The following is a 26209-nucleotide window of genomic DNA, read 5'->3' as shown; positions in this document are numbered from 1 at the left end:
TCTATAGATAAACTAAAATTATTTGCAGATTACCTTTTATGCTCACTGTGGTATATGGCAGAAATAAGAGGAAAATAAGAAGTGACTGGCTGGAATGACATCTTAGTTGCTGAAGCTCTGCTTTGTCCATTTCTCAGCGAATGGCTGTGCAGGGCTGGGGGAGGCCTGCGTTTTGAACAAAGCGGGTTTTTGGCCAAGAAACAGGCCTCCACCCTAACAGAACACCCACTGTGATGACTTACAGTCATCAGCAGAAATACCACTTGTATTCTGAATTCCTTTGTTTTAACTACATAACTCAGTAAGAAAGAAAGTTTCCTACAATTGAAAAGAATAGACACTGTTCAGAGGCCAAGTTTTGCCTTTTATGGCTGAATGTGCTTTATTTTAAGCTACTTTTTCTTCTCAAGAAGATTGGTATAAACAACTGGAGGGGCCTCTGGCATTTCTATGCAAAGCATCAGTAACTATTTATTTTTAAGTTATTTTAAATCCTGGTTGCTTATTTAGTGCCCATTGCTATAGCATGTAAAAAAGCTCAGGGCCTCTGACAATACATCTTACTGATGAGCTGAGGCAGCTTGCCTGGGTGGGGATCTCTGCTTCACTCCTATTAGCTATGAAACCTCAGGCAAGTTTGCTAACTGTTCCCTCATCTATGAAATGGTGGATACTCATGGTACTATCTCATGGCTCTTGAGAGGATTAAAATAAGATAATGCAAGTGAATAGACAACCCAGAGACTGGGGAAAAGTATTTGTAAAGCATATATCTGATCTGATAAAAGGATCTAGAATTCAGAATATATAAAGAATTCTTGCAACTCAATGATAAAAACACCGGTAGCCCAATGGAGAAATGGGCAAGGATTTGAATAGACATTTCTCCAAAGATACGCAAATGACCTAGAAGCTCATGAAAAGATGTTCAACATCATTAGTCTTCAGGGAAATGTAAATCAAAACCAGAATGGGGTTCCCACTTTCATACCCACTAGGATTGGTATAATAAAAAATGTGAAAAAGAACATATGTTGATGAGGAGGTAAAGAAATCTGAACCCTCAGACATTGTTGGTGGAAATGTAACATGGGTACAGTAGCTTTAGAAAACAGTTTGGCAGTTCCTCAGAAAGTTGTGGTATCCCCTGATATTCCCCTCTAAGTTATATGCCTAAGAGAACTGAAGATATATGTCCACACAAAAATGTGTACAGGGATGTTCATAGGAGCATTATTCATAATAGGCAGAAATTGGATATAACCAAGTTGATGGATGGATTAGCAAAATGTGGTCTCTTTATACAATGGAACATTATTCAGCCATAAAAAGAAATGCAGTATTGATACAATGCACATGAACCTTGAAAATATAATGCTAAGGGAAAAAAGTCTGGTATCAATGGCCACATATCATATGACTATTTATATGAAGTGTCGAGAACAGGAAAATCCATAGAAAGTAGATCAGTGGTTGCCTAGGGCTAGGAAAAAGGGAGGGATTGGGGAATGATTGCTAAGATTTTGGGGGTAATGAATGTGTTCTGGAATTGGGTAGTGATGATTGTTGTTCAACTTTGCATACATTCTAAAAACCACTGAGTTGTACACTTTCAATTGATGGGTTTTATGGCAGGTGAATTATATCTCAATTGACAAAATATAGGATAATGCATGGGAATTGGTACCAAGCCTTCACATGGCAAGAGCTCTGCACTTATTAGCTACGTCTGTCACTGCTATCATCATTGTTATAAAAAAGATAATTGCTTATAATTTGGTTATATTATTTTTAATTCCTTCCTTCAAATTGCACGCGTACTAGCAATTCAGTGCTTGAAAAATGTTTCTAGAGGTCTGTGTTTGTGAGCGAGTGTTGTGATGGAAAGCCTTCGAATTACTGTGAGTGTATGCATTTTTCCCACATGCTTGCACTGCATCTTCTTAGAGAAAATAAAGTACTTCTTGGCATGTTCTATGGCACTTATGGATCTTTTTTTATTTTTTTTTACTCTATTGCATTGGATTTCTCTGATTGGACACCCTCAGCTGCTTTAATGGAGAGAAAGCAGAGAAACCAACAGTAGGAAAATCTAGAGGAATTTCTCATTCTTGATGAAATTTCCTCTTAGTGTTTTCCCTCATGCAGTTAAACACATTTTTCCTCTCCTGGGCAATAGCTACATAGTAGTACGTGTAATCTGCTACCGTAACCACAGTTGTATGTTTTTTAAAAAACCACTTTATATAGAATGCATGTAAAATGGACTTTTTCTTTAGTCATTTATCTGGAATAACATTTGGACTGTGTTTGCTAAATATTGTGCACCACATCCTAAAACGGATCCTTTTAGGACTACGGATAGATGAGATTGGGGGCATTTCATGGTTTTAAGGATTACATGGTATTTTATGCATGTGTGTAAACTTTAATAAATTATTTAGTTGTTAACAGGTTAGAATATTTGATCATGGCTAGGGAAGTGCACACTATCTGAGGATTATAGGATCTGAAATTGATCATAACTGTAACTTTCATTTCTGGGCTTATTCCCTCAGGCTTACACCTTGTTCTAGTTTCGTTATTATCAACGAGTGCCCTGGTACATGGGTTCTTGCACAATGAAAGGAAATTAATTAGGAGGAATATTTTAATATTGCTATTCGCCCTTCCTGTATAATACAAGTGTCAACTAAATTCACGATCGACAATGACAGATCGAAACATACGCGTGGGATTGGCACCAGAGAGAGCTTTGTATGTATTGCGCATGCCTTTTATAGATATAGAATATCAAAACAAGATCATTTTGGTTTCCTTGTAGCTGGATGTCAAGGTGACTTTTTTCTTGCCAAGTGCTTTGTTTGGCTTGTGTTTAATTGTTATAGATCTCTACCCCATGTCTGCTGTGCCTGGCTACTCATTTGCTATTTCACTTTGACCTTTGATAAACCCTACACCTACTCTTTCTTTCCTAGTGGGCTCCCCGCTGGTTGTCCAGCCAGTGGGATGCTTTGATCTCCTTGCTGGTTGGAGTGTATCCCTTGATGGCCCTAAATGTTGGCGTTCTTGTTTCCTAGCTCTTGTCTGGGTGCTGCTTTGGGGCACCTCTCTTTTGTTCTAGTGCACAGGCTGGTTTCTGACACTCTCCACCTTCTGCATGGCAGTTTAATGATAAGCTTTTTCTCCCTCACAAAGGGTAGCAGCCTTTTTATAAATTGTAGTATACTTAATATGAGTATTAATATAAACATTTTATTTATTTATTTATGAATAAATTATATATGGTGGTTGTTTTGATAACTAGTGTCATCCTGAATTTTTCTAGAATAATTATTATAGCTTACACATTTATATTATTTATTTTCTTTACCTCTGTTGTTCATCAGTGTGTTCTGGTAATTTATACATGAAAGAATTATGTATTCGAATTGCCATGGGAATGGGTGGTTAAATTCCTTTATCAAAATTTCAGTTCTAGTGAAGTGAAAAATTAAACACAGTAAAAATGGTCTAGCTTTATTACGTGGTTTATAGAGTAAATAAGTTATAGTTAATATTAATAATGTACTCTGAGCTACAATAAAATAGATATGTGTACCTGTTTGTCACAATGAGTGGAATGACCAACGCTGTAGTTTTTCAGATCCAATGAGTATTCTATCTTTTCCTAAACCAAGTAACATTTATTTCTCAGTGAGCAAGTATATAATATATTATACAACGTGTTTATGTGTATAATTGAGTTTATCATTTTCTGTCACTACGTATTCACATAAATCTATTAAGATGAAATGTGTGCCATTCACCAGAGTTTGGCACAATTTTGTGTTTATACGTAAACCTGTGTGATCCTGGAATTTAGTGTTGGTGCTGGGCTGAGGTCCGTGGGTATGAATGTGGGTGGAAAGACTGATGCATGCTTTATGTTATTTCCACCATGGGTACCATGCACAGTTTCTTTCCTGGGCAGTTGCTGCCAACTCTATAGTAGGGCTGTTCCCTGTATGTGGCTTTGCCTCCTAACCTGCTCACTGTCTGCTCCCAGGCCTGCTGTGTCTCTGGGTAAGAGCCAGAGCAGTATTGATTGGAAGTGAAGGGCTGGGTGCGTTGCTTCACTCTGTGCTTTAGCTGCCCTTACTAGTATTTCTTGGTTCTCCCTTCAGCAGGTCTCTGATTGCTTCATCAGAAAATAATCTTGTGTAGTGTCATGATCCTCCTGCCTTTACAAATCCACTGATCTGTGGAAAGGGAAATTATTATTCATCAAAACTCTAAAGACCAGGATAAAGTGTTCCTATTTAGATGAATTAGGGGTCAATTTAGTTTTCTAATGAGCTTTGGAATTGCTTTTTCGGTCTGCCTTTAGGGGTTATTTTTATACCAGTGGTTCTTTTTTCAATACATTTTTATTGAGAGAGAGAGAGAGAAGAAGAAGAGAGAAGAGAAGAGAGAAGAGAGAAGAGAAGAGAAGAGAAGAGAAGAGAAGAGAAGAGAAGAGAAGAAGAGAGAAACATTGATTGGCTGATCACACCCATAACCTGGCATGTGCTCTGACTGGGAATCGAACTGGTGACCTTTCAGTGCACTGGATGATGCTTAATCAACTAAGCCACATTGGCTAGAACTCCAGTGATTCTTTTAAATGTTCCTAGAAGGCCAATTTTTATTCTTTGTCAATAAAAAAAAAAAAAGAACTTTAAATATGTGAAAAAGAGGAAATGACAATGAAAGTCAGAGAGTCATCTTGATAATTATGATTTTAAAAATTTACAGGAAAGGCCATAATATAACAGAATCACATCCTTTTTACTGAAGTGGACAAGATAGAATTCTAGATTGAATAATGGTTAAGACACAGTTTGTTTAGATTTAATGAACACATTAAATACACTCATTCAATAATTTTTTAATGACACTCTGTTGGGAACTGCATATACTATGGTGAGCAAAGTAGACATTTATTGCCCTCATGGACTTATACAAATCAATATGTAATCAAATTAAGTCCTAGGGGGCAAAGGAAAAGATAACAGGATGATTTGAGGGATTGGAGGAGTCCAGAGTCTGCTCTGAGGAAAATATGTTTAAATCTAGGCCTGAAACAAACATAGGAATTAAGCAGATAGAGAATGGGGTGAAGAGTACTGTAAACAGACATAGCAGCATGAGCAGATATCCTGGGGCATCTGAGTGACTAAGACCTGTGTGGATGGAGCAATTGAGAGGAGGGCAGAACATTGCAAAATAAGACTTGCTGTAGGCAGGGCGCACATGATTCAGAGCTTTGTAAACCATATTCATTTGTTTCAAAGTTCATGGTCAAGCTGGCTACCATTTCAAAAGTCTATCGAAAAGAAACAAGAACAGAAATTAGGAGGTTAATGTCAGGTTATTAGTTTTAGGTAAGTAGATTTCAAGCAAGATATGACAGTAGTTTGGACTGGGGGATGACTGGGAGGTGAAGAGTTGTGGATGGATTCATGGTATATTTAGGAATTAGAAGTAACAAAAGTTGGTGATAGATTGTGGTATGAGATCGATTGTGGAATGCCAAGGATTAGTCTTAGGTTCCTGGTATGAACATGTCAACAGATTTAGGTGCTTGCACTGATAAGAAAGACTGGAGACAGAATTTATTTGAAAGAAGATCAACAGATCAGTATTAGACATTTTAAGTTTGAAATGGTCTGTGATATATCTCGTGGCGATATCAGGTAGGTGGTTGGATACATGCTGTATGATTGATCTCTTGCTGCATGACAAGTTACTCTGAAACTTAGCAGCAGCTCTATATAAGTAATCTATTGTGTATAATACATTAATTCATTATTTAGCAGTTTAAAGCAACAAATATTTATTATCGCATCAAGTCTCCTGGGACAGGAATTTGGGAGTGGCTTTGCTCGGTGCTTTGCCCAGCATCTCTCATAAGGTTGCAGTCAAGGTGTTGGCCAGGTCTGCAGTCGATTGAAAGCTTGATCAGGGTGGGAGGATCAGATTCCCTGATGGCCATTGCACATGGCTTGACAGAAGGCCTCAGTTCCTTGCTGACTGTTGGTGGTGGGAGACCCTACGTCCATCACATGAACTTCTCCATAGGGCTGCTTGAGTGTCTTCATGGCATGGCTTCTGGCTTCTCCTGGAGCGAGTGATGTGAGAGAGCACAAGGAGGAAACTGTCATGCCTTTTACACAGTCTCAGAAGTCCTGCATCATTACTTCTGCCGTATTCTCTTTGTTCGACTTGAGTTAGCAAATCCAGCCTACATGAAGGGGAGGGGAATTAACTCTACCTCTTGAATGGTGGAAAACCAAGTAATTTGTGAATATATTTATTTTAAAACCATCCTATATAATGAAGAGCTAATATGCTCATTAGACTGGACATCAGAACGACCTTCCGGAATGACCTTCTGGAATGACCAGTGGGTAGGGGGTGGGGTAGCCTGGGCTGCGGGGCAGCCAGGGCCGTGAGGGCTGAGGCAGCCGGGCTGTGAGGGCTGAGCTCCTTGCACAATTTCATGCATCAGGCCTCTAGTTACATATAATTTGGTAATTTAGTAGAGACCTTTGGGTTATAAATACAACACTGGGATTTTTGCACATAGATGGTATTTGAGACTATAAGGGTGGATTACAGACTTAGAGCAAATATATTGAGGTGAGGTTCTCTTAGAATATCTGACATTTAGAAGATCTGGGGGAATAGAGGAGAAGGAAGAATTTGAATCTGGGAAGACAAGAAGAGAGTGTTTTGAAAGGCAGGGAGTGATCTACTGAGTGTAGAAGGCTACTGAGATGTCTATTTGGCTTACACTTTTAAGAATTTGTCCTTTAAATGGATGGATGGATGAATGAATGAATGAATAAGTAAATAAATGAATCATGTATGTGTACAGAATTGTAACTCCAAGCATGTTTATTACAGAAATTATTATAAAATTAAAAACAGAAACAGCATTAAAAGTGTTGTAATGGTACATATGTTATTAAAATGCCATGTATTTTCTTTTTCGTTACATTTTTTTTGGTAAAAAAATAAATAAATAAAAATAAATAAACAAACAGAGCAAAATGTCCAGGCAGATGGACACGAATATGTTAACAGTGGTTATCTCTGAATGGATGGAAAATAGGTGGTTTAAATTTTCTTGCTTTGGCTTACTAAATCTTCCTTAATCCATTGGACTGATTCTGTGATAAATGTCTTCCCAGAGCAAAGCAAAGAGTTAAAATAATACTTCTCCCAATAATACTTACAACATGATTGAGGGAAACTGTAGTACAAAGCTTTGCTCTGAACTTCCTGGCACCAAGACCAAGTGATGCAGTGAGTGGATGAAATAGCACCAGTGTCTGCGAGAAAGCAGAGCGCTGATTTATCAGCACAGCCTGCCTTATTCCTGGCCCCAGAGTGAGAGGAGGCAATGCACATTGCCTTCTAAAGCAATTCCACATAAACTACAGAGAGGCTCTTAAATCTTAGTGAAATCAGAGAGCATTCTTTGAAATGTAGGTTCTGTGAAGGCAGTTGCGTGGGCAGAGGGCAGATTCTTGAGTGTGGCTTAGGTATATAAGCTCTCTAATGATTTGGTGCAACAAAGTGTATCTTGAGAGTACATTCTGCAGTCCAGAGTACCCCCCCCCCCCCCCCCCCCCACACACACACCCTTCCCTCCATCCCCAACCTCCCACCTCCTCCCCACCAATCACTGCTCGCTGCATGACTGGGCACCCTTCTGCTTCAATAGGTCTGGTTGGGCTCAAGGAATCTTACTGAGGAAATTTAACAGGGGGTTCCGATGTTTAGCTCTTTCCTGGGAATTTGGGCAGTATGCTCTTCTTGATGAATGACAATCACTTTTTGTTGAGAACTATGTTCCCCTTGCTACATACTTTGATTATATTATCTTTTATTCTTATTACAATTATTTAATTGTTGCATTTTTCTCCCCCTTTACTTAGGAGGAAAATCATAGAGTTTGAATGAGTTAAGGCATAAAGCTATCAAAAAGCAGTTCAATAAAGTGGCTGGGAGTACAGGCTCTTCCGTGTAAGGTTGTTGGGATGAAATGAGAAAACGTACGCATGAAGGTTAGTTTCATTAAGAAAAATATTGTTTGTGGATGGCGGTTCTGATAGCATCCTCCATGCCTTCATCTCACTACTTCAGTCATTTGTCTTTTACCTCTTACATGGGGGAGGTGCCATTAGGAACTGTTACAGTTCAGTCTTCTCAATATCCCTTTTACAGAGGTAGAATGTCTATTAGTAACTCCATCTTCTAGATCAGAAATATTCCTGATTTCTTCCTTCAGATTTATCTCAGTGGTGACAGGTTAAGACTAAGTTTACCTACAAGTAAGAGAAAGCCTTCTACTCTGGCTTAATGAAGAAAGAATTCATTTTTCTTTAGTAACCTTCAGTCTGTAGGTAGACAATCCAGGACCGGTTGGTTACCTGCTTAGGCAAACTGGCTGCTCTGCCCTGCTGGAGAAAAGCATAAGGCCAAGGGCAAAAATGTTATGCTAAGTGAACTTGATAATTTTTTTGACAGGGAAGATTAGATTTCCTGAAAGTTTCATGCAGCACCCTTTACATGCTATTGGTCAAAACCTGAGCCATATGGTTATCCCCTAGTTACAAGGTGAGTATTATAACTGCCACCTTGCTTCAAAGAAAACAAGATTCAACCAATGAAAAAGAGGGGGAGAAAGGGTTGTGTAGGTAACCAGCAGAATCTTCCACAATGAGTTTGAACAGATAGTTCCCTGTTGAATAAGATGTCTAGAGACATCTTAATGAAAACAATTCTGATTCTAAAACCCAGATTACCTGGATTTACATTCCAAAAGGATGATATGTTGAGAATAAGAGTTCTAAAAGATGAAATTGGAACCTCATGAAGTTCTCCCCTTTGTCTTGCTGGGGTGTGTATGAACTGAGATACCACATATCTCTTCTTTGAAAACCAAGTAGAAATGGAAATGAAAAATATTGCATGTGCTCTCCTTTCCTATCCCCCCTTCACCCCCCCCCCCAGTGGTGAATTACACATAACACACATTTTACTATGATAACCACTTTTAAGTGAACAGTGCAGAGGTATTGGGTACATTTACATTGCTGTGCGACCATCACCATAATCCATCTCTGTATCTTCTCATCTTTCAAAGTGGAAACGGTCCCTATTAAACAGTAACTCTCAATTTTCCTCTCTGCCTAAACTATGCCAACCACCATTCTACTTTCTATCTCTATAAATTTGACTACTGTAGGTACCTCGTCTAAGTGGAACTGTACAGTAGTTGTCTTTTTCCTCCCACTTAGCTAAAGGTCCTTAAGGTCCATCCATGTTGTAGCATATGCCAGAATTTTCTTCCCTTTTAAAGGCTAAATAGTATTCCATTGTACGCATATGCCACGTTTTGTTTATTCGGCCACTGATGGACACTTGGATTGCTCCCACTTCTTAGCTATGGTGAACAGCGCTGCTTTGAACATGGGTGTGCCCATGTTTCTTCAGGATCCTGTTTTCAGGTTTGCTGGCTTACTCTTGTCCTGAGAGAAGTGCTAAAGCTTTAAAGGAAGACTATCTGTTCAGATCTTTTTGTTTGACTCACTGTCTTGCTAACTTTAAGAGAAAATTGTCCTCACGAGTTATGTTTTGTATAATCTAGGATCACGGAAGGGAGGAAGTAATTGTAGTGTTCTCAGAAGACACTGGCCTGGGAGTTGCTGCAATGAAAAAAAAAAAAAAAAAAGGACACTAGTTTTTAGGGTGTGATTAGGAAGGAAACAGGAAAGAATACAAAACATAACCCTTCCTTTGCAAATCTAAGGATGACCGTACACATGGATTGCTCTCCGTGACTCTGGTCCCCTGCTTAATTGAACAGCTAGAGAAGTCTAGTGAAGGAAACTTAAGTCCTGGAGCGAATACATTTGATGTTTTTATAAAACGGGCTCAAATGATTAGGACTCTTTGGTCTAAAAATGATTAAAGTGAGGAGAAAATGTAATTACTGGCTATAAAAACATTTATTTCAGCAGAGCAAACACGAACTTGCTTTTCTAATCTTCAACTAAATTAATTACATTAATCGTTAACTAAGTTAAATTATTATGGACTTTTTGGTGTTTCAAAGAGGGACATTTAAGACTAAAAAAGGAACTATTTTATGCAGAAGATAATTACCAAGTCTGCTATACCCAGAGACTGAGTTTATAAATTTCTAAAAAGGCAAAGAAAAGTCAAATCCACAGAAGACTATTAAAGGTGCTGATTTGAGGCAGGATCTAATTTTCAGAGGTTCTTAGAGGGTAAACGATATAGAGGATAACATTAGCATGTTGGGGTAAGGCTGGAATAGGAGGTTTCTTGCATTTTTGTTCATATTGTAGATTTTCCCTATTTCCCTTGTCCATTGCTACCTGAATAAGCTTTTCAGTAAACAATATTAATATTTCATGTGAATTTTTATATAGTTATGTAAATTGAAAATGAGACAGTATACATTTTTTTTCAACATGAAATTCAATATTTAAATTGTTTTACTTATTTACTTATTTTTAATGTAAATACTTTTGTAAAGAATGCTGTGCTTCATGAGCCAATTTCATAACTGTGAAGTCCATGGGAAAAAGTCTTTATCCCTGAGTTTTCAAGGAGAAACATAGTGTTCCTTTCTGGCTTGTTTTCCCTGCTTATTATAAATATTTATCTTGGACAAAGGATGGCATTTTAATGGACTTGAAATTTTGAAAATTCAATTATTACAGTGACTCTCTTCCTTTTAAAAAATTGTTTTAACTTTTCATGCTTAGCATTTTAACATTTAAATAAAGAAAATAAATTTAAAAAGTACTTCTAAAATATTCTATTTTTTATTTTGAAAATTATACTTCTAGTGGGTGGTATTTCATGAAAGTATATGAACAAAGAACAGATACTTCTTATCCCTCTCCTCCTCCCTGGTTTATGTTCATTTTCTTAAAGTGAGTAAAATATTCTACTCTTGAGACAGTCTGGTGGCTTGGTGTGATCCGTCAGTAACATTTGGTTTTGTATTAATCTTCCATGTTTGCCTTTCCATCTTAATAACTAACTATTATTGTGATAATTTTACATAGAAATGCTTGAACTTATTGCAAATATTATATTTTCAATGATGCACTTCCCTCTTCAAAGTGTTTTATAATGAATAGACTAGAAGATGGGAAGAGATGGATCCCCGTAGGTACTATTACTTTTCATCCGTCTAATTATCTCTTCAGACTGGAGTGGAAAACTCAGTGGAAGGACATTCAAGAAAAGCAATTTAACCTGCAGAGTTTCATTTTCAGAAATATGTGACCTTAATGGGATCTGGTTGAGAAACGTGGCTCCTAATGTATTTCTCTAATCCATCCTGTGGGGTTTGGCTCCATCAGAGAGTCCTTCCTGTGTACTGAGTGTGGCATTCCATCTCTCTCTCCCTCCTAGATCCTTCCTGTCTGCATGTAATGACAGGTAATGCAAGCCTCCCTTATTCTTACCCGCCCCCCCAACAAAAAAAGGCAAGCAGACAGGAGATCTTTGTCACTCAATTTAGTTTTTTGGCTGCTACATTCTCTTCCTCTCCTACTTGATCACATCCAAGTGGGAAAAAATACACTGTTTGTGGGTGGGTGCTTTAAAGAAAAAAATGGTACAGAGTATTCTATTTTATTTATTATAAAAACTAGAATATATAGTTAATAAAATTAGGATATAAGAATCTTCTGTGGGTCTTCTTAGAAATAAACAGTACTAATATTTTGGCTTTTTTTCTAGTCATTTATGTACACAGTGTATAAATATACACTATATACTCTTTAACGACCATAATTTTTATTCCTTAATATATTAAAACATTTAAAATACTGACTCAGTAAGAAAAAGAGAATGTTAGATATCAGTAGTTTTCAAAATATTGAGCATGTGTTGAAATGATAATATTTTGAATATATTGGTTAAATAACATACTACTAAAATTAATTATACTTCTTCTTTAATGTAGCTACTAGAAACTTGAAAATTCTGTATATGCCTCACATGTATTTCTATTGGACAATGTTGTTTTAGAGAGAGGGTTTAAAGGAATTAGTCAGCATCAGGTAATTAGAATCCTCCTAGCCAATGGCTGAACACAGGGCCTTAAGGGATCTAGTCTCCTCATCTTGCCAGATTTTTATTCTGTTTAATCAATGGTGGGGCATGTCTATAAAATATTTAGCTAATTCACATTAATTGAATAACACTAACTTCACCAGCGCCAATTCTCAAGCCACAGTAGAAGCACATTTCTCACATTTACTAAATTAATTAGTCAAGTCTCTGGGGTTAATGGTGACAAAGATAGCTGATGCCTTGTATTGGTGTGTAGCCTTTCTAATTAAATTACAGCTCCCCTCTCTGGAGTATTGTCCTGGGTTGGGATGACTGTGAGGCCCTAGCGTGGTTTTCATGCTGGAATTTGTGTGTTGCCCTGTGGCCAGCTTTTTTTGTAGTTAAGGAACCTGGGGAGGCATCTTAGGTACCTGCCTTCTCCTTTCCCATCTTTCCTTTCAGGATTCCCCTTCTTCATTTAACAACAGAAAGGATCATCTCTTACCCTCCTCAGCTTTCACTGAATTGCATGCTGTTAGGCACCAAGAAAGGGAACAATTTAAGAATGCAAAACAAAGAATACTCCATTAAAAATTATTAAAATGATATGTGCCTTATTACTAGTACATCTAGGAATGAGGCTTTGTGCCTGCCATCTTTATCCATCCATCCATCCATCCATCCATCCATCCATCCACCCACCCATCTTAGAATGCAAGTTCTGAAGTGAGCTATTGTCCTGGAGATACATATTAACACAGTTTTTAGATAGAAAACTGAAATCAGACTTCCCTTGTCAGAAATTAATTCTGATTGAGGTGACTAGTTTGATAGTGAGGACTAGCTTTTGCCAATTAGGTAATAGAGAAGACGTTTTCTATTAATTGAAGAGCTGAATTTGCAGCTCCTTAACAATATGCTAGAAATTATGTCTTCTTGCCTATTTAAATTTACTATAAATATTAGCTGTCAACTTGAAAAAAAAATACATGGGAATTCTTTTAGAGGTTCATGAACATAAAATGTTTGAAGCCTCTGATTTAAACTGACATAAATATAGCATTACTATTTCTCTGTTGAAATTTTAAAAAGTCTATTATAGACATCAGACAGGAAGTTTCAAGAAGAGAAAGAAAAGATGCAAGAAGACATTCAAGAAAAGAAATAGTGGAAAGAGACTCCAAATGCTGTTGGATTGCTATATCAGTGTTTCCCAAACTTTTGACATATGTGCACCCCTTCTATAATTTTTGTAATGCTGAGTACCCCTCGTACTCATGAGAACGTAGAATTAGGCGCAGCTAAGCATGGTGCAGTGCATATCCCCACCAAACTCCGGTGCAACGCATACCCCCACCAAACTCTTCCCGTACCCCTGGGGGTACGCGTACCACACTTTGGGAAACACTGCCAGGTGACCAGGACCAGTGTTGTGAGGCAGGCTTTATGGCTGAGAATTCTAGAATGGTCCAGGGAGGGATGCTGAAGAAGAATATTCAGGGAGGCAGGATGGGGGAGGTTTTGGATATTCAAAAAACTAAAGCAGTCAGAAGGAGGAAATGGGTGCTGAACACAAAGAAAGAGGGGAAGAGTTTCTGCAAATGTTGGGGTGAGGTCATGATAGTTCGTAGTTCTGTTTGTGGGGATGTTCTGGCCTCTATGGTTGTCTAAACTTTTGCTAGTATCTAATTTGGATGACCTGGAGATGCTTTTTCCTTCAGTTCTTTGAAGTCACATTACTCTTGGGGCTACCTGGGGACTCTCCTGCTTAGCTGATGACACACAGATAACTAAATTGAAGTACTGGTATATTGCCACACTTCTTAATTCACTGGAGTTGTTGGCTTTGGAAGGCTATCACTGGCATCTATGTTGCTCATTCATTTAGTCTATATACTTGTATCTGAGTGTGATGACCCAAAGTTGTGATTATGGAAGACACATGATACACAGTTAAATCAACAGGTCTACAGATAATACTAGCATTCCTATATAGATGTGCAGGGAGCTATTTGGGTTCTGAAAGTGTTTTCTTTTTATTTTGATGTTTTTTTCTATAAGTTTTCTTTTTGTGTGTGTGAGAATGACTATTGTTTATTTTTATTGCTTTATCATATAGATTTATAAGGATTCAAAAACATCTTTTAGATTTTTTATAATATGGAAAAAAATAAAGCAAACCCAGAAAAAGACATCGAATACTTAACAGCCTTGAAAGACATATTTTTTTTTCCTTCTTATTTTGGAAAGTAGAACTTGTCACGACAAAGTCTGAAGTCAGATCAGTGGAATGTTTTTACGTTCAAAAAATTGTTTCCAATTCCCATGAAAAGTCATTTGCATGAATTTTCATACACTAGAGATATCTGTTTATGAAGCAGTTATTCTTTTTTGAGATTTCTGTAGCATTTGTAGAACATGATAAACTTTTATTTAATAGGAATAAAGTGAAGATTTAGATTTCACAGTTTTATTTACTAAGTCTAAATTTTGTCAATAACTAAAAAAAACCCAAACAAACACTAGTTTTCTATTGGATTTTCATGACAGTGACTCATCATCTTTATGACTCATTCATTTCCTCCTAAATAACCTCTCCTTGTTCTGTGACATTTCAACTGATTTTAATGAAACTCTTTTGCTCCAGGATAAGAGTCCAAAGTGAAGTATTTATATGTAAAATTTACAATTTCTGGCCCCATAAGTTGAGTCCTTGTTCTTTTGTATTTGCATGACATATACTAAGGTTAATAATTAAGACATTAGTAGTTTTTTAAAAGCTATTTACAGAGAGGTTTCAAACATCACCAGTTGCCTATAAATCTTACAGATAGTATTCAGATGATGCTTAGAAGCTCCAGGGATACATTTCCTCTTGTATTCCTATGCATTTATTTAAACCATCTGAGGAGTTCATCAAGGTGAAAATAGTTAAGAGGTAAGTAAAGTCCAAAATTGGAACATGGCCAGGAATTAATGGATCTATCTAATTCTGAAAGTAATTATTTGGGTACTAGATTAATGATTTTGCAACATTATGTGGGATAAATGAAAAAGAACATCTCTAAACCCTAGCTACTACTAGGAGTGTCATGCTGTTGAACTTGGACTATAGTTCAGAACATCTACAGGATATCTGGGAGGGTTTGCTTAGTAGTTTTTGCATTTTCAAAAGTCAGTCTATGGTCAACATCATTAGTGGTAAGGGAAATGCAAACCACGACATATCATTTTATACTTACTAAGATGGCTATAATAATAATAAAAAAAGGAAAATAAGTATTAGTGAGGATATGGAGAAATTGAAACCCGTGTACATTGCTTGTGAAAGTGTAAAAGGGTGTAGCCACTACATAATCAGTTTGGCATTTCCTCAAAACTAGAAACATAGAATTGCTGAATGACCCAACAGTTCCACTGGGAGGTGCAGTGTATGCAAAGGAACTGAAAGCAGGCACTTGAACAGATAGATACTAGTATGCTAGTTTTCATGGCAGCATTTTTTTTTACAATAGCCCAAAGGTAGGAACAACCCAAGAGTCCACCAACAGGTGAATGGCTAAATAAAAAGTGGCATGCATGTACAATGGACTATTAATTCAGCCAAAAGAAGGAGTGAAATTCTGACACATGTTACAATATGGACAAGCCTTGAACACATTATGCTAAGTGAAAGAAGACAGATATTTGATTCCACTTACATGAGATATCTAGATGAGGCAAATACATAGAAACAGAAAGGTTAGAGATTACCAGGCCTGGATGGAAGGGGGAGGGGAGAGTTCTTACTCAGTGATTATAGATTTTCTCTTGGGGTGGATGAAAAAATTTTTGAACAGATAGTGGCAATGGTTGCACAACACTCTAAATCTAATCAATGCCACTGAATTATGCACTTTAAGATGGCTATAATGACAAATTGTGTGTAATATATATTTTGCCACAATTTTAAAATTAATAATGTAAAACACCAAAAACTGAATTGCAAACTTTAAATGGCTGAATTATATGACATGTGAATTATATTTAAATATATATGTGCATATATATATATATATGTATATATATATATATATATATATATATATATATATATATATATATTTTTTTTTGTAAAGCAGTTTTGGGAGCTAGAGAAGTATTAGATAAAGAGGCATGGATCCTGACTTATTTATGACACCAACTTACTGCATGCTGTGGGTAAACTTCTGACATTTCTAGTCTCTGGTTGATGAGGTGCATCTTTATTTTCCTTCCTGCTCTTATACTCTGTGATAGTAAGGTGAGCAGTCTGGTGGTGAGTCTGAGTCTCAGCTGAAACATTTTCCCTCCAATCCTGAGAATAGAAACTGTCTATCCAATTAAGGTGCAGCTGCGGACTTTTATGAACCCAAATGGTCCATAATTATAGTGAATTTGGGAGCCGAGCGGATAGGTCAGACAGAGGTCATGCTAACAGAGCATGTGTTTACTTAAACAGGTTGGTTTTCAAGTAATCTATATCTTCTTACAAGGACATTCTTTTGACCATTTGACCCAGTAATCCCACTTTTAGGAATATATTCCAAGAAATCAGAAACACCAATTGGAAAGGATACATGCATTCCTATGTTCATAGCAGCACAATTTGCAATAGCTAAGATTTGGAAACAGCCTAAGTGCCCATCAGCAGATGAGTGGATTAAAAAAGCTGTAGCACATCTATACAGTAGAATACTACGCTGCTGTAGCAAAGAAGGAATTCTTACCATTTACAATAGCATGGATGGACCTGGAGAGCATTATGCTAAGTGAAATAAGCCAATCGGATAAAGATAAATATCACATGATCTCACTCATGTGAGCAATATAATGAACAACATATACTGATGAACAGAAATAGAGCTACTGAACAGACCATCCAACCTAAGAGGGAAGGCAGGGGAGGGGGTGGGGGGAGAGATCAACCAAAGGACTTGTGTGCATGCATATAAGCATAACCAATGGACACAAACAGTAGGGGGGTGAGGGCATTTGCTGGGGGAGGGGTGGGAGTGGCTAGAGAGAGGCCAATGGGGGAAAAAAAGGAGACTTATAAAATACTTTATACAATAAAGAATAATAACAAAAAGGATTTGGAGAGGAAAAAAAGAACATTATTTTGAGCATATATTTCTAATTCTGTACACTCGATTCTTTTTATGGGTTTCAACTATTTTCAGGATGGAAAACTTTCTGAAGATTGAGTTATTTTAGAATTATTGTCTTGACATCATTATATGTTAGAGTCCTCTGTGTTTTTTATAGATACATAATTATGTTTTTATTAAATGTGCTCTTCTTTATAGGGTCTGGTATTTAGTCCAAGCCTGAAATGGAGAGGGTATTATTCAATTATGTCTTAATCTGTCTAGGATGTCTTTCTTCCCATCTTTGCGTGAACCAAACTTCATTTGTCCTTCATTACATATTGTAAACACCAGTTCCCCCATGAAACTCCCTTTGACCTTCTCTTGCCTGGCTGTGCATTGAACACAGGCTCAGGAGGTGGTCAGACCTGGTTCTGTTTGTGACTCTGTGATCTGGCATGTGAATGAGATTCATTTAACTTTTGTCCCTGGTTTCAGCCTCTCATTGGAAAAGTGAATGGTTTTCCTCTTCTTTCTACTCCATCCATCTCCACTTCTCCCGAAGAGACCATCAAATGTTTTTTTTGTTTTTGTTTTTTTTGCTTTGTACAGAGGGAAACAAAAGTCTGTTTTAAATGCAGTTTTTAGCTTTAAGAACTTCAAATTATAAATGCAATAAACTTACAAAAATATAACTTGAAATGTTATCATATTTTCTTGTACACTTAGCTAGTTTCGAAAGCACATTTAAAAAAAATATATATTTTATTGAATTTTTACAGAGAGGAAGGAAGAAGGAGAGAGCTAGAATAGGGGTGTCGAACTCAATCAGAGAAGGGGCCAAAATCTAAAATCCAGCCTAAATCGCTGGCCGAATGGTTTACTGAACAGTCATAAACTGACAATGTCATAAACTGACAGCGGAGTGCAGTGATGACAGCACGGTGCGGGCCACATTGCAAGGCCTGGCGGGCTGGATTTGGCCCGCGGGCCTTGTGTTTGACACATGTGAGCTAGAAACATCGATGAGAGAGAAACATCAACCAGCTGCCTCTTGCACACTCCCTACTGGGGATGTGCCCGCAACCAATGTACATGCCCTTGACCAGTATCGAACCTGGGACCTTTCGGTCTGCAGGCCTTGTTCTAATATCCCACTGAGCCAAACTGGTTTCGGCAGCACATTTTTTAATTTTAAGTGCACCCCACCCCAGATCCTCTGAGGATGTCAGATTTTGAAACAAAATCGGGAGTTTAAGCACTCTGCTTTTGAACCGTCTGTCTTCTCTTGTCTCTGTTTCTTTGTCTATTATACATTTATAGTATTTTGTAGATTATTACATAATATTTATGTTTCTGTACGACATTTTAATACATATTGTTTGAATAAATGAATTGGTGTTTTTCAGAGACCTACAAGTTGGGTATGACAAAGTGGGAGAGGAGAATGACGTGACTAAGCCTTAGTAATGGATTTATTCTGGGGTTGAGTCACGTACCCGGAAAAAGAGGGTGGTCTGAAATGCTTTCACAGCTTCTGAAATCATCTCCTTTTGCTAATGAGAAACTGGCTTTCTAGGTTGTGTTAAATTTCTTGAAAGAGGCTTCCATAAAGTCAATCCAAGTTTGAAATCATCCAACAAAGATATTATTTTTTTGGCCTAAATCCTAAGGACTTCTTTTCTGAAGAGTTGCATCTTATGAAACCCAGGTTATTGCCAGCCAATTGGACACTCTTCAGTTGCTTTGAAAAGTGTACAAGGGGTCATGCTTGCTGTCTAAGAGTAGAGTTTTAATGGTGGTGTATGTGCTCCTGAGACGGGTGTGTTTCCCTAAGGGATGCAACTCCTAGTTTCTCCGCCCCATTTCCAGTTCAACGTTTCCATTGAGATTTGTTGCTAAGCTCTGCTCAAGGCGTTTTTGATATGCATTTGAGCTGGTGAAGTGAAATAGATTTCTAACTCGTTTCTTTGAAGATTTATCAGGCAGATTTCTTGATGTTTCTTGCTTCATTTCTCTTACCCATCACAGAAATAAAATTCCAGGCCAGGCAGCAGCCAAAGCTCTGGATCTGCGTGAGCATGTCAGAAGCATTCTAAGAAGAGCAAAATATTTAGAGGAAGAATTTGGAAAATCAGCCTTAAGGGATTTAACACATTTTTCTTCTAATTCAGTCCCGTGTTTGTCCCCCTAATGGAGAAAGGTCATTAATGGGTAAGATTTACTGAGGCAGGAAAGGCTTTCAGAAACTACATGTGTTTCTAAACTTCAAATCTAAAGAAAACACTTGTTTGGGAACCAGAAAGAATATATTTAGACTGTAAATTATACTCACTCATTTAATCTATACTAATAAAAGGGTAATATGCTAATTGGGGCTGAAGTTTTCCGGACATCCATCCAGACGTCCATCTGAACAAAGCCACAGCAACTTTGAGGGCTTGGGTTCAGGCAGCCTTGGGTTCAGGCCCCCTGACTGCTCCTGGACTGTGAGAGGGAGCAGGCTGGGCTGAAAGACCATCCCCCACCAGTACACAACTTTTTGTGCACACTGGGTCTCTAGTTCATATGTAAATAATATAGTTATATGTAAGTTAACTAATTGGCTTGATAGTAGAGAGTTAAAAGAATTCCAGACTTTTGGAGTTCTGTGTAAATTTCTAGGAAGGCAAAATGATTGATCAGAATAGCATGACTTAGATTTTGAGATGTCCTGCTACCACTTTGCTAGTATGCTTTCACTTCCCTGTTACAGAGACCTGGGCCAAGGTTCTAATGGTTGTGGAGTGGAGGGCAGTTCTATACTACCAAGAGTTCCAAAGCTGTTACGTTTTTAATCTCATAATCGAAAAGCTTCAGGCTAATTCCTGTACTTTTCTGAATTCCTGTCTGGGATGTGTGTGTGTGTGTGTGTGTGTGTGTGTGTGTATGTGTATGAAAGGAGTGAAATGTAAACTTAAGGTTTGTTGAAATATGAATCCTTTTTTCCTCTTTAACTATACCACAAATATTAATATAAAAGAATTTTGATGAATTTTGGAGTGTTTTTGAAATATTTGGGGTTGAATATCTTTTGTAAGCCAATATTTTATATCACTTACTTAGACTCATCTTCAGACTTTGATTGGACTCAAAGACTATTGTAGAAAAATTACCTCTTTGATTTTTATAAACATCTCTGTATGGTGGGGATCTATCTTTAAAATTTGATTCATTCTATATTTGATAAAATTGAAAAATTTTATTTATCATTTGATAAGGTGATGGGTACTTCATTCTGCTTTATACCTGTTGAGGACCCTGTATAGTATTAGATAACTTAATATGCTTTTGAAAATAAGAAGGCTAAATACCTAGAAAAGCGGTTAAGAAAAGATACAATCCTATCTAATAAAAGAGCAATATGCAAATTGACCATACCTCTTCTACACCCACGAGCCACACCCACTGGCTACTCAGGAGTGAGTTTGCAAATTAATCTAACCAAGATGGCTGTGGCCACGAAGCGAGCAGGAGGCTTGTGTTTCCCTGACAATGGAGGAAGCCAAGCTTCCTGCTCACCCTGGTTGGCCCTGAATTCCACTCAAGGCTACAAAGTTTCAATTATAGAAGATAAATAAATCCCAACAAAAATGACTGGAACGAGCAGGAGGCTTGGTTTTTCCCAGCAATGGAGGAAGCTAAGCTTTCTGCCTGCGCTGGCCTGCCCTAGCCTTCACTCAAGGCTACAAAGTTTCAATTATGGAAGATAAAAAAATGCTAGATACCAGGGCCTCCACTTGGGTCGCTGGGGGGTGTGGCTGGCCTGCAAACCACCACAGGCCCCTCACTCAGACCACCTCATGCCCTAAGGGAACCCCCACCCTGATCTGGGCCACCCTTCAGGGCAAACCTGCCTGCCCCCTCCCGTGCACCAGGCCTCTATCCTATCTAATAAAAGAATAGTATGCAAATTGACCATCACTCCAATGTACAAGATGGCTGCCCCCATGTGGACACAAGATGGCCACCACAAGATGGCCAGCAGGGGAGAGACCAGGTCTGCAAGGGAGGGCAATTGTGGGCCATCTGGCCAGCACGGGAGGGCAGTTAGGTGCAGTCTGGTTGGCAGGAGAGCAGTTAGGCATTGATCAGGCTGGCAGGGAATGGTTAGGGGGTGATCAGGTTGGCAGGCAGAAGCAGTTAGGGGCAATCAGGAAGGCATGCAAGCGAGCAGTTGGGAGTCAGCAGTCCTAGATTGTGAGAGGGATGTCTGTCTGCCCGTTTAAGCCCGATCCGATCCTATTAGGATCAGGCTTAAACGGGCAGACAAACATCCCTCTAGGGGTCCCAGATTGGAGAGGGTGCAGGCTGAGTTGAGGGACACCCCCTCCCCACCGTGCATGAATTTTGTGCACTGGGCCTCTAGTGTAGTAATATTGTCCCTTAGAATTTTTCTATTTTTATGGTCAAACATTCTTAAGTTGTATGAAGATTATGAAATTAACAGAATTTATTACTTATGACATCTATATTTGTTTATAGCATTAAAGAATAATAGATACGGCACCATTTACAAAATCTTTTGAAAGTAGTGGGACAAGTAATTGGATTTTTCAAGTGCTCTGAACACTGATTTTAATCTATTGATATGGGTGGGCTGGTATAGCGCTCTCTGCTGGTTGATATGTCTGGTTGCCTTATATTCTGTGTATAATCTGAGTTCTGTCCCTCTGGGGTGTGATGTTCAGGGACGGGATATTCACAGCCTGTAAGCTAGTCCTCTAGGTTAATAAATGGCTGATATGTGGCATTGATCAGATGGCAGAAAGCCTGCAATGGGGCCTGATGCTGACTGCATTGTCCTCTCTGGAAGGAAGGCCTCTGCTTAGCACAATTAACATCAAGAAGTTTCTTCGACAGCAGCTTTGTTTTTCATCCAGTTGTCCCCTCTGTGTCCCGGAGTCAGTCTCCAATTACCCTTATGGATCTATCGGAGTGCACTTTCCTGAAGCTGCTGCTATATTTATTCCAGGAATGACCTTTTCATTACAAACTCTCCTTCCAGAAGAGAGTAAGGACCAAAGACACCACAGGCATGGGGAAGTGTCGGGGTGAATTTCTAATTATGTTGTTAGAGCTGAGCAAGGAGGAATGGGTGGGAGGAAGCCCTTTCAGATGGATAGATGGATGGAGGGCAGGGCACTCTGGGGCCTCCTCTGTTATTATTTTGCTGTTATCATGCCGCAGGGGGCGGGTGGGGGACAGGGGGGTTGCTGCAGCCTGGTGGTGTGGACGGTAGTGGAACCAGCAGTGTGTATATAGCAGCTTTCTGCACTGTTTCAGGTGCTCCTTGGGCAGCTTTCAGAACTACTTAGAGGCTGTTAACAGGCTGCTTTGTAGGACTTAAATAACGATGATGCTTGCTGGTTGTATTAGGGCATTGGTGAGCCATTGAAGAGGATATGGTTAGAAGTAACAGAAAGGGTAAAATAGATATCTGATTTCTCTACTTGCAAAATATATAGATCATACTTACGGAACAAGATCATTCAAATCTTGCCATGTCATTCTTTCTACAAGAAATAGAGTATGGAATTGACTGTAAACCTTATACTAGACTTACACTAAACCTTGAACTAGTTTTTGTTCTGGAAGGCATAGAACTCATATGAAAAGATGGGAAATAATGAATTTCTTAGTTTTTAATGGATATATGTATTTTGTTTTGAACATGCTAACATTTTTATTATGCTGAAATTTTACTTAAAATGCAAGTCTGTATTGCATGTGATAGTTCTATCCTACAAATGGGGATTTCATGGCTGCTGGCAATATACCGATGCTTGGGAAAGGCGCTTGAGCCTCTCTGTGCTGCATAAATGTATCAGCGGGCTCTATAAATGCTGGAGTCGTCAGCCATGACATTCTTCATTAGCTGGGGATCATTGTGCCTCAGTAACACCATTTAAAACTCTCTGGGATAGAGATGATCTCGTACTGTGACTCATACGTTTCCCTTCTCTCTCTTTTTCCCTCCCACAGATGAACACAATGACGTGCAGAAGAAAACCTTTACCAAATGGATAAACGCTCGCTTTTCAAAGGTAACTAAGACTTTCCAAAACCCTCTGATGATTCACGTGCTTCATTCTGATTGATGGAGCTCAGTTGGAAGCACAGTGAATTACCCCCATGAAATGCGACCTAACAAAAATAGAGAGCTACATTTATTCTTCTTTTATTGTCTTCTAAGATAGGTTGAAGTGGAAATTCTGGTATAAATAGTTCAGAGTGCAAAGGGCTGTTTATTTTCATCTGGCAGTCTCTGGACATTAAGCCAATAGTTTGTTCCTTTTGCCTCTCTGAATCCTGGGTACATTTAGGAAATGAGCGTGTCACTGGGAAAATTTTGTGTTCACTTAGCTAAAAAGGTGATTTCAATTTGCCGGTTAAGATTAAGTTGTTATCATTCAGGCAGCCATTCTACCCTGTGCAGAAAAGTTTAGGGATTCTTACACTGGTTGTGGCTAATAATTCTTACCTACCATGTTGTTCTTTTCTTGTGACCTTCCTCAATTCTTCCCCCAAAGTTGTACTCTTTCCCAGTATTTCTTACCACTTGGATTATAATCAAGGTTTTGATTGATATTTTGCTTAGGGGCAGAGTAAGCTGAAGAGAGGAATCGCAACACTATTTTCAAACTTATCCTATTAGAGTTACCCATTGGTTATTGAACTGGTTCCCTCCTGGGGCCTCTGGGTAATTAATCCAGAGGCTACTGGAAATTTTGTTCTCTGAGTCTGAGAAGAGAGGAAAATTTTCAGGTTAGTGGATTGTAGGATGACACTATAGCAAGATGAAAAAAAAAAAAAACTTTCTCAGAGAAATGCCTTTATGGTATTTAAAATAGTCTGAAAGCTATTTTAATTGAGCTATTTTTTAAAAATTTCTACTTGGGAAGGTTGCAAAGGTTAGCAAAATAAACATTGCTATTTCTTTGGAGCAAAATGAAAGTGTTTTAAGATTACTTTGACTAGCAGTGCAGTTTAAAATTGCTCCACATACCAATACTTAAAGTTGATTATTTGATTGCAATGAATTTTTAGGTTTTGCAAGTTTTTTTGTTGAGGGATATTTTATCTTGCCTCTGAGAATGTAAGGAGTGTAAAAACTGTCTGACGTTGCCAGAAAGGTCAAGCATATAGAAGTGCTTGCACAATTGGTAGTTTTCTGTGTAGGATTATTCCAAAGCAGACAGAGGTTTTTTGTTTTTGTTTTTGTTTTGTAAATTTTAATTTGTTGTAGAGGCATAGGCAACCTTCTATGCCTTTGATTGCCAGTAGTCCTAGGATAGATGATTTTATGAACTTGATATTTACAATTTTACACTTATAATATATATATTATTTTGTAAGATTAAATCAGGGCTTTAAGTTCCATGCAAGTTATTTGCTCCAGAAGTCTAGTAAGTATTGCCAAGACAATGAAAAGCCCAAGTAATGTTACCACTCAGTAAAAGCTGAAGTTATGTAAATTGACACAAAAGCTAAAAGCTTGTTTCATTTGGAGAAACAGTATTAAAAGTTGAGCTGATCCTGGAAACAATTTCTTTGAGATTACTTCTAATAAGAAATAAATGTCAAAAAGAAATTTGGATGAGTCTAAAACAAATGTATCAAAGAAATTATTATTATTTGGATATAATGAAGTAGAAGAATATGTTACACTTCATATACTATATATACACTAGAGGCCTGGTGCATGAAATTAGTGCAGAGGGAAGAAGGTTGTCCCTCAGGCCAGCCTGCACCCTCTGCAATCTGGGATCCCTCTCACAATCCAGGACTGCTGGCTCCCAACTGCTCGCTTGCCTGCCTGATTGCCCTTAACTGCTTCTGCCTGCCAGCCTGATCACCCCCTAACCACTTCCCTGCCAGTCTGATCAATGCCTAACTGCTCCTCGGCCAGCATGATTGACCCTAACTGCCCTCCCCTGCTGGCCTGGTCACCCCTAACTGCCCTCCCCTGTCAGCCTGATTGCCCCTAACTGTCCTCCTCTGCTGGACTTGTCCCTCCCAATTACTCTCCCCTGCAGGCCTTGTCTTCCCCAACTGCCCTTCCCTGCTGACCTGGTTCCCTCCAACTGTCCTTCCCTGCAGGCCTGGTGTCCCCCCCCCCCCCCCCCCCTGCCAACTACCCTCTTTTGCCAGCCTGGTCACCCCTAACTGCCCTCCCCTGATGTCCTGATCGCCCACAACTGCCCTTCCCTGTTGGCCCTCTGTGGTGGCCATCTTTGACCACATAAGGGTGGTGATCTTGTGTTTTGGAGTGATAGTCAATTTGCATATTACCTCTTCATTAGACAGGATATTTATTTATTTATTTTTTTTCTTCTGGCTGTCTTAAGTCCATAAGTCTGACTGATTCCACACTGGTGACCAGGAAAAGGACAGACTGGGAGATTCCCATAGACTCCTTGCTCAGCTTAACTCCCGCAGAGCTGATATAAGGCTGGATTTGAGCATGGTGTCACTAGGTAATTGAGAAGCTGGCACAAGAAAAAAATCCTGTTGAAGAGGATGAATTGTATGCCACTCCTACTTTATCCATGCCCTTTGTTATATTGTGGTGAACTTTAAAATAGAATTCTTGATTGAGTCCGCTGCTTTCCTGTGGTGTGGGCCCCTCTGGAGAAATAAGGCTGGTCCCATGTGGTAGGAAATCCAACAGACCCTCATGGCATCTTCTGCCTTTAGGAATTTGCTTTAAACTCCTTCAAACAGTTAAAACTTCGTGGCTTCCTCCCCAGCCAAAGTTTTGAATGTCAAGTCCTTGTTGATTCCAGTACCCTATATATTTAACAATTGTCTCTTCCTCTCCATATTTATTGACACCTTTTGCCAAGTCATTGTTATCCGATTTAGGAAAAACTGTGAAAGACTTTAAGATTGGTGGAAAAGATTAGTAGGATCCCTGCCAGCTAATC

General features: G+C 38.5%; 1 protein-coding gene across 5 annotated transcripts in view; it reads left to right on the top strand.

The window, feature by feature from the left end:
* Window positions 1–26209, top strand: part of UTRN (utrophin) — a gene marked incomplete at its 3' end in the record, with an annotated part of 411728 nt that overhangs the window by 66404 nt on the left and 319115 nt on the right. For all 5 annotated transcript variants that reach the window (XM_084889907.1, XM_084889908.1, XM_084889909.1 and 2 more), the window contains one exon: window positions 23265–23326. In XM_084889907.1, the coding sequence (XP_084746033.1) occupies window positions 23265–23326 (62 nt within the window). The remainder of the gene's footprint in view (window positions 1–23264; window positions 23327–26209) is intronic.

Source organism: Pipistrellus hanaki (genome assembly GCF_964339955.1).
Source record: "Pipistrellus hanaki genome assembly, chromosome: 7".
Lineage (NCBI taxonomy): Eukaryota > Metazoa > Chordata > Mammalia > Chiroptera > Vespertilionidae > Pipistrellus > Pipistrellus hanaki.
Note: the sequence above shows the minus strand (reverse complement) of the source record. Positions and strands in the feature narration are given on the sequence as shown.